Raw genomic sequence first — 10,000 nt, forward strand, 5'->3', positions numbered from 1 at the left:
TGAACCTGACATGGATTAAAAATCAATACAATCTACAATGAGGCATAGCTGCGACCCTTTTGTCCTTCCACGTGTACGTGCGTGACCGAGTGCCCGTGTGTGTGTTAGGTCGCCGACCTTCCAGCGGACGCGTAGGCTGGTCTGCGTGGCCGCCAGCAGGGTGAGATTGGAAGGGGGCGTGTCCGGGGCAGCCTGCAGGGTCTGGATCAGTCTGGAGGGTCCGCTGAGGGGGCTGGAGCCCACGATGTTAGCCTGCCTCATGCGAAACCTACGCAGGGACAAGAGCTCCGAGTTAGTCCAATCAGTGGTTGGGCGGTAAGACCCCCCATCACAGAGGGTTTGGGGTTCAATCCCCGACCTTCCAGAGTAAACATGCAGGCATCCTGAAGCAAGACACCTAACCCCTGCTCTCAGTATACTCAGGTGACAAGCGAGAATATTGAAGAAATGAACGGTTGTACACTGTGCCAAAATTGCCAAATCTGTCCTTGACAGAATTTACAAATATGCATTTTTCCCAAATTACGAGTTTGCAGGAATTGCGTCAGTGTTGTCGAACGCAAACACTGCTCTCTATTGCTTCCCGATTCATCTCTGCTGTGAACTAAACGGACAGAGACGTTCAAAGGCTGATCCTGACATTTAAGCTGAGCCCATTTCTCTTCTAAAGACAGCCCAGTGGACGGGGTTATAATGCCACCTCCCTGTGGAGGGATGTCGGGGGCGATGCCGGGTAGAGAACAATGAAGTATAGTATCTCTGTGATGTTGCAGATATCTTTTGAGGAATTGGGTTGCTGCATTATGTAATGCCAAACAAGCCGTTTTAATCTAATCCCTGGAGCGTTTCCCACGGTGGTACAATTCGTTTGGGGTGGTGTCATGCCCATTCGACCACTGTTTGCTTTCGAGCAAACAAACAAACTCTGTTCCGCTTCAAAGTACTCTAGGTGAGCATGACTCATTTAAATGGACTGTTTAAATAGACCAGTTATACACGATATATTGTTTCCAGTTGGAAACAAAAGTGTACATTCAACCAACAATGCAATGTTGTTGGTTTTGTTGGTTTTATAGTTGAGTCGGATTAGGTCCATACTAACGCAAACCAAAATAACATTGCACTGTGGTTTGATTGGAAACTTGAAAATTCCAACTGAAAATAATGTGTGGTATAGGAAGTAAATATAAACACAAATGTAATAACCGCTTTTGTGCAATCTTGACGTGAAAGCACTAGCATAGGGTCATGCGACTTTGTAGAGTTGAGTTGAGTAGTGTCAGTCGTTTATGTGTCACCACGCCTACACAAGCAACAGAGACGATGGCAGTGCTTTTTAGAAAAGTTCAGAGAAGATCAACTGTGGAAAATAAAGGAAGAAACCACCGGAACACTTTCACTGGCCTCCGCGCATGTTTACTAAACCTGTTTTCTGCCTTCTGTGTTTGTGACGTCAAACGTGACCTAACAGGAAAAGGCACTGAAGGGCATACTCGTCTACTGGCAATGGGAGAGGAGTCAATCGACTATTTTAGCAGGTCTTCCTCTGCTGGAAAAAACTGCATATACGGGCTAATTCTGTTGGAAAATGGGTATTAGTTGGAGTGACAGGAACCCACCCGCCCCGGGCTGGTCTTCTAAGTGAATCATAAAGGAGGGGGTGGCGGATTTAACCGCCACGAATGATGACTGTTGACCTAAAAAGACTAAGACTTAATCAACAAATTGACAAGAGCCAGCAAATATACACAACCAGCAAAGAGTCGCAGCCAGTAAACAGAGACAGCCGGTCAAGGGATACAGCCAGCTAATAGACACTACCAGGGAAGAGACACTAACAGAAAATCACAATTTGTGTTCTGGCACGAGCCCGCGGCAAACCTTGTTTGAAGCCAGGTATTTTGTCTGCTTGTTTGTCTTTTGTTACGTGGTTTTTACTCTACTTTCTGTTGGTAGGAATGCACACACAACAACAAATGTGTTATAGAATAGAGGAGGAAATTTGTGTTCTTTAGTAATTAGTGATTATTTCATGTTGGCTTTATGTCGTTCGGCACAGCGTGTCCGTTGGTGATATTTCGTCGACATTTCAAGTGGACCAACGGGCAGACTGAGACAGCACAGTTAATGCATCGTTCATCTGTTTGTTTCCTTGTAATTCTATAGTGTATTTCCCACCGCAAAAAAGATGTATCGCAATGCAAGTCAAGCAGATGTTGTTGACTCAACAAAAGTGTGACTTTCTGCACCTGTTATGAGAATGTTTTCTATTGGCCCCCCATGTGTGGGGGAGACAGAAAGAGAGAGGCAGAGAGGAGTAGACCTTGTACGAATTCATTTGTCTCTTGTCCAATTTAAATGGCAAATATGTCAAATGAAGTTTGTTCATAAAACACTTCACAGCGCCGTTGAGGGGGCCCGAGCTAACCGAATTAGACGGGCTCCCTCCCTGCCCTCACAGACCCCAAAGTGTGAGGACTCTGTTGGCAATTAGGCGCCTCCCAGAGGGAGACCGCGGAGGAACTATGGATCATAAGATGGATTCAGAAGACGCTGCCTGTGCAATAAGTTAAGTCAGGGCAATTGGCAATCTACCAAGAGGAGAGAATTCATATGATATCAGGTGATTAAATACGAGAATGTTATATCATATTTACAAAAATAGAATATAATACAGAGATAATAAAATGGTGCCAATGCAACGGTGCCAATGCAAAGCGTATGATACAACTGTCATACACACTGGTTGTGTGTTTGTGTGTGTATATGTGAGGATAGAATTCATATGATATCAGGTGATTAAATACAAGAATGTTATATCATATTTACAAAAATAGAAGATAATAAAAAGATAATAAAATGGTGCCAATGCAACGGTGCCAATGCAAAGCGTATGATACAACTGTCATACACACTGGTTGTGTGTTTGTGTGTGTATATGTGTCTTCGTGTGTGCGTGCGTTTGTTTGTGTGTGTACATGTGCGTGCGTGCATGTGTGTGCGTGTGTATGTGTGTGTGTGCGCAGAGTCAATCAAAAAAGGAAGATGAGCAACATGCAGGAGTGCTTCACTTCATCTGATGACCCAGAGGCAGTACTAGATGTGACAACAGTCACATGTGCACACACACACACACACACACACACACACACACACACACACACACACACACACACACACACACACACACACACACACAATCCCATTACAGATGAGATAAAGAGAGTGAAAGAGACAGAGAGAGAGCGAGAGAGAGAGAGAGAGAGAGAGAGAGAGAGAGAGAGAGAGAGAGATAAAAGAGAGAATAGAGCTGTTTTTGTCTGTCATAGATCACACTCAGACCACTGCTTGCTCCCCAAGGCCCTATAGCAGGTATTACACCCACTCTCTATTCTATTACTCTTCTTTCTTCACCTGCTCCTATCTCGTCTTCACCTCCTACCCCTGGCCTCTCACACCCTCCTCCTCCTTCTCACCTCCCCTCTCTTCTCTTCACCCTCCCTCATCTCTCACCTCCTCCCCCCTTGACAAAATCACTTTCATCTTATTCTCGTCTTCCTCCAAAGTAATCCCTCTCTCTCTCTCTCTCTCTCTCTCTCTCTCTCTCTCTCTCTCTCTCTCCTCTCTCTCTCTCTCTCTCTCTCTCTCTCTCTCTCTCTCCTCTCTCTCTCTCTCTCTCTCTCTCTCTCTCTCTCTCTCTCTGTCTCTCTCTCTTTCGTGCTCTCTCTCTCTCTGCCATGTCCTCATCCCTGTATTCCATCCTTCTCCCTAGTCCCTCTCTGCACCCTGTCCCTCTCAATTTCTTCTTCTCCCCTTCTGTCCTTCCTCTCCGCCCCTTCCCCTCCATCCCTCTTCTTCCCGCCTAGCCTGTCTATTTCCCTCCGTCTGCTCTTCTTCCGATCTTCTTTCCTCCTCCCTCTCCTCTTCCCTCCTTCTGCTCTTCTTCCCTCCTCCCTCTCTTCTTCCCTCCTTCTGCTCTTCTTCCCTCCTCCCTCTCTTCTTCCCTCCTTCTGCTCTTCTTTCCTCCTCCCTCTCCTCTTCCCTCCTTCTGCTCTTCTTCCCTCCTCCCTCTCTTCTTCCCTCCTTCTGCTCTTCTTCCCTCCTCCCTCTCTTCTTCCCTCCTTCTGCTCTTCGTTCCCTCCTCCCTCTCTTCTTCCCTCCTTCTGCTCCTCTTCCCGCCCTTTCCTGTCTTCTTCCGTCCTCCCTTCCTTCTTCCGTCCTCCCTCTCATCCTCCTCGATCTCGTATCCTTCTCCCTCTCTTCTTCTCCCTCTTCCCTCTCTTCCCAGCTCTGTCTCTTCTTCTCTTCTCCTCCCCTTTCCTCCTCCCTCTCTACCCCCCCCCCCTCCCGGGGCTCTGGGTTAGCAGGAGGCGTGGCAATAGGGATCTGCATGCAGTTCCTGCAAAAGTTGCTGACAAACACAAAAGTCTGAAATGGAACCGTCTCTGTGTCTCTGCTTGATTTATTTCCACTCACCTAAGTCTCACGATGCCACAGCGGCAGACGACAGCGTGTGTGTGTATGTGGGAGGGTAGGTGGAAAGAGCATCTATGTGGCAGTGCAAGTGTTCATGTGTGATTGCTTTCGTGAGCGTATACAAGCTCCATTCTACCAGCTTTAGTTGGGGTAGATCATGTGTACTTGTCTTGCTGTGAGTATGTACATGTGTGTGTGTTTGTCTGTGTGTGTGTGTGTGTGTGTGTGTGTGTGTGTGTGTGTGTGTGTGTGTGTGTGTGTGTGTGTGTGTGTGTGTGTGTGTGTGTGTGTGTGTGTGTGTGTGTGTGTGTGTGTGTTTGTGTGTGTGTGTGATGACATGTTCTCATCGACCTGCCTTTGTGGGTGTAGGTGTGGGTGTGAACGCTGCCTCTGCGTGGGCAGTGTATCTACCGTGTGTGTGTGTAGGTGTGTAGGTGTGTAGGTGTGTATGGGTGCGTGGGACTGACCTGTACTGGGTGAACGGTGTGAGGTCGGGGATCTCCAGCAGCTGGGTGCCAGGGACGTGTTGTATCTGGTACACCACCTTCCAGGCCACCTCCTCGCCATCCATCTCCACCACCTGCAAGGAAGCACAGTCCGGCGTGAGAGCCGACCCCTGTGATCCCCTGCTCACTGCGAGCGGCGGTGAGGAGAACGTTTGCGGCGTGGAGACTAGACTCTGACACTGGAAAGGTCGAGAAATAATCACTGCCCCCTTGAGTGCAGAAGAAAGTGTGCGGGAAGTGTGAGGATTTGTTGGTGAGTCTATGCGTTTGTTTTTGTGTGTGTGTGTGTGTGTGTGTGTGTGTGTGTGTGTGTGTGTGTGTGTGTGTGTGTGTGTGCGCTTGTGTGTGTGTGTGTGCGCTTGTGTGTGTGTGTGTGTGTGTGTGTGTGTGTGCGTCAGTGCAGGTGTGTGCCTATTGCGAAGCGCACAGGGCATGAAAGAGAATCATTCCAAACAAAGCGTTGCGTGTCGTTTAAGTCATTGTTCGTAGAACAAAGTGGGGAATATCGAACGGGAAAAAAACGCACAAATAAATAAAGAGGAAACGCACAAAAATCAAGAAGTAAACAGTGTGTCTCCTGCGTTGCAACTCTATTAAAGCGGGGAGGCAGTCCGAAAAACGTGAGCGCCGAATTTATCCGCATGCATTTCTATAATTCCTTTGAATTTTTCATATTGAGGGAAGGATCTCTGTCTCATCCATTCAGCGAACCCATCACTCTGTGGGGGACAGGATGAGAGGGGGTGACGAGAGAGGAGGAGGAGGAGGAGGAAGAGGAGGAGGAGGGAGGGGGGGTGTGAAAGATGAATAAAGCGCCAGACAGCCTGGAGGTGTGCACACTTGTAAGACCTGCCACTGTGTGCGTGCACCAGGACATCTTAGCACTCGGTTTGTTTCGTATCCCCCCCCCCCCCCCCCCCCCCCCCCCCCCCATCCCCCATCCCCCGCTCTCTGTCACACAGACCCTGAGGAGAAGGGGGGGGCAGGAGACCTTATCCACCTTTACTGAAGTGCAAATCACAGTTTTGGACACTAGAGGGAATCAATAATGTTCATTGAGGACAGGGGGCCACCTTTGAACCCAGTGCCAACTCACAGCAGTGAGTGCTTTTATTTTGAATGTAAGCCCAAAGAAAATAGATATCGGAATCAAAAAAGGACGCGCCTTCATAAAAGGGGACCAAAACTTTTAAAAGATGTTCTTCAAAGTCGTTTTTCTCTTTTGGCCTTGTAGGCCTTTGTGATGTCGCCCCAGCGACTATTACTGAAGGCCTACCAAAGGAGCAGAATTCATTATTTAAATTGCATTACGAATGCACGGGTGGATACTCTCAGAGGCAATCTTGGGAGGGACGGCTGGCTGAATAGACGGAGAAACGGACAGAAGGACGGACGGACGGACTGACAGACGGACCTTCGCTCCACAAACACATACCTGTCCTTCTACGACCCACTGCGATTTGGCGGTTTTCCCGTCGGAGCCGGGCCGGAAGCTGATTGTGACCGAACGCGGGCTGATGTTGGAGATGACAAGGTTAGACGGCGCTCCGGGAAGTTCTACAAATAGGAGACACACGGAAAGACAAACAAAAAAAACCACAGTTTCATTAAGGCACGAGAACAAAGTGGACCGCTTCTCTAGCTCTGTGATCTGTGGAGCAGGACGCCAAATCCCTGCTGAACGAGCACTCCAACCATCTGCAGGGCATTTAGCATTACCATGGGGAGGCTGTAAAACCATAATGCTAAAACATTTCTCTGTGATTTAATCAAGGAAAAACAACCGCTCTCATCTAGGGAGCAGCCACCCCCCCCCCCCCCCCCCACCCCACCACAGCCCCCTGGCAGTTTGAACCACTGCAGAAAGCAGAGTGTCAGTCATAAGAGAAGTTCAATTTCCACTGTGTGCTTGTTAGCCATTAGTGTCAAATTAGACTTTCTCGAGCTGGACTTAAAACGCTTACTTAAAATAAGTGCTTGTGTGTATTTGTCAGTAGTGTCAAAACCACCAGCTGAAGTCTCAGAGCTAACATTTGTCAAACATTTTGTACCCTCATTTAGTAAAAGTTGAATACATTTTCTTAATAAAATTGTAATTTTTGGAATGTGAAACAAATCTTTCCGTAATTAATGTGTGTTCATGTGTTCTATAAGCACAGAGCAGTCCCCAAAAGCCCCATCTTGGTGATCGCCCTAACACAACTGCGACAGCGGTCGAGAGTGCTGTTTCTCCGAGAGCAAGAAAAACTACAGCGAAAGTAAAATGTATGACCGAGAAGGGAAAACTTTTAATCAGGGTTTAATTAGGCTGGGTGACCTCTTGTACTACAGTCCAATTACACCCCTTGTATTTTTTCCCCCCCTTACAGATAAAATCTGTTGAAGGGCGGGCTGGGAAACATGAAATTACTTTGTTAAATGTGCCATCCTCTGTCTTTTTTTTTTTTTTTTTTTAACGAGGTCATAATTTTTTACCTTAAAACATCAACTAAATGAACCGATAATAGCCTCTCATGCTACCAGTGTGCATCGTTTCCGCGCTATTAGATGAATCTGTCGGCCGGCCATACAATAAGCCAGGGAGATAAGACAAAAAGAAAAAAAAAGGAGTGGAAGGAGAAAGTCCATTTCAAGCCTATTAATGGTGAGCCAGTCCCATAAATTATGTTGAGGCTATTTGTATGCTAATGCTATTCCATCTCCGCAGTGGTTAGGACCGACGCAGGCAGCTAAGGACCGGGGAGGGGGGGGGGGGGGGGGGGCTTGGTAGCAGTTTAGGGATTGGACCCTGTCCTTCACTGGGGAATGCGGCGCAAAGTGCAGAGGGGGACAGCGTATCAGACACTGGGCCAAAGAGACACCCAGAGCAGGTGACCGGGCTGGGGAATTACAACACCTGTGAGGTGTGTGACACACACACACACACAGACAAACACACACAAACCGACCAACAGACAGACAGACAGACAGACAGACAGACAGACAGACAGACAGACAGACAGACAGACAGACAGACAGACAGACAGACAGACAGACAGACAGACAGACAGACAGACAGACAGACAGACAGACAGACAGACAGACAGACAGACAGACAGACAGACAGACAGACAGACAGACAGACAGACAGACAGACAGACAGACAGACAGACAGACAGACAGACAGACAGACAGACAGACAGACAGACAGACAGACAGACAGACAGACAGACAGACAGACAGACAGACAGACAGACAGACAGACAGACAGACAGACAGACAGACAGACAGACAGACAGACAGACAGACACACACACACACACACACACACACACACACAGACAGACAGACAGACAGACAGACAGACAGACAGACAGACAGACAGACACACACACACACACACACACACACACACACACACACACACACACACACACACACACACACACACACACACACACACACACACACACACACATTAAAAGATCAATAGTCTTTGGGGAGTTGGAAGACCTCATTCTCTTTCTCCCTCGCTGCGAAACATCTCCAGAAATGCGCGTAGAAACGACTTATTATCCAATCCAATTCATTTGTATGTAGCTTATCGCTTTTTTTAATGTTTTCCTCAGAAAAACAGGGCGTCAATAAATCATTAAAGCATTCTATATTCTCCTTCTGTGCCGACTGTTCAAATGGGATTTTTTTAGTTTTTCATTGATTGAGAGGCTAACAATCAAATGTCAAAAATCCTGCATTAGTCTTCGGGTATTTATCATAATTAAGCAAGGATAAAGTGCTGTTATGTCAGCGCAGACGCGCACACGAGGGAGTGCCACCTTCCGAGTTTGCGAGGCGCTTTAATGTAGGCCCCTAACATCGATGACTCCAGAGCCTTGACAGTGTTTTGCTGTCACAGAGACTTGACAGATCCTGATTGTCAACAACAAAACAACTCTCACGCAACCATTACTTCCACCCCTGGAGAGAGCTCCGTGTTCGGATCCGCGTCAATTAGACGGCAACGATCGAAATGATAACGCCGGAGTTTGGCGAAACAAGCGTGAGCACGAGACAAGCTCAAAATAGGTTTACAAATCAGCATTTGTCTGTTTTTTTTTGGTTTAAATGTCAGAACATTTATATTTACACAGATGGGGTGGGAGAAAATGCTTCCCAGGGGTAGTTCACAGTTAAACTGACAGACAATGAGTTGGCTGAGAGTCTCTGACAAGGGGGCTCAGAATGTTGCGCCGTACTCTCGGCGGTCATTAGATCTCGTTCCTGCGCGGTGCATAGACGCTGACGGTAATGAGATAGTCCGACGATAAGTCGGATGAGACTTATTCGAATGGACACTCCTTAAGCAGGGTGTCCTTCCTGGCTAGTGTCGTGTTTGAGAACTTCAAAGTGTGAAGGCCCTACATGAAGGAACCCCATTGGAGGCCCCAAGATGTAGACTGGACAGATTTTAACACAGGGTTATGGCAAAGCAACACTCATTACGTCTACATCTATTATTCAAACGGCGAGAACATAATTACAAATGAATTGAGTCCCAGTTCGGAATCTCTGTCCATCTCATCCGTGTGTGTGCAATTGTGGGTGTTCGTGTGTGTGTGTGCGTGTGTTAAATTGTGTGTGCTTGTGTGTGTGTGTGCTTGTGTGTGTGTGTGTGTGTGTGTGTGTGTGTGTGTGTGTGTGTGTGTCTCAGCGGGTGAGTGTGTCTGTGTGTGCGTGTTTGCTTGTGTGCGCGCAAGTTTGTGTGCGCGAGTGTCTGCGCGTAAGTGTGTGCCTGCGAGTGTGTGTGTGCGGACGAGTGTGTGTGTGGGCGAGTGTGTGTGCGGGCGAGTGTGTGTGCGGGCGTGCAGAAGAGTTGTAGGAACTTTGATGTGGCCAGATGAATGACAAAGAATCTCTCCATCCTACAGAGACATGAATAAATAAAAAAGGCACGAGGCTGAGGCTGCTAAACCCATACCCATATCCATTCCTTCGCTCTCTCTCTCTCCCTCTTTGTACAATCTTCACTTCCGTTCGCC

At 47.6% G+C, this 10,000-nt stretch overlaps 1 protein-coding gene across 1 annotated transcript in view; it reads right to left on the reverse strand.

The window, feature by feature from the left end:
• Window positions 1-10,000, reverse strand: part of sdk1a (sidekick cell adhesion molecule 1a) — a 99,520-nt gene that overhangs the window by 30,148 nt on the left and 59,372 nt on the right. Inside the window, exons 19-21 of the mRNA XM_056587257.1 lie at window positions 6,418-6,539; window positions 4,944-5,056; window positions 118-268 (exon numbers count right to left, since the gene is read on the reverse strand). Coding sequence (XP_056443232.1) covers window positions 118-268; window positions 4,944-5,056; window positions 6,418-6,539 — 386 coding nt within the window. The remainder of the gene's footprint in view (window positions 1-117; window positions 269-4,943; window positions 5,057-6,417; window positions 6,540-10,000) is intronic.

This window comes from Gadus chalcogrammus, chromosome 3 (genome assembly GCF_026213295.1).
Source record: "Gadus chalcogrammus isolate NIFS_2021 chromosome 3, NIFS_Gcha_1.0, whole genome shotgun sequence".
Classification (NCBI taxonomy): domain Eukaryota; kingdom Metazoa; phylum Chordata; class Actinopteri; order Gadiformes; family Gadidae; genus Gadus; species Gadus chalcogrammus.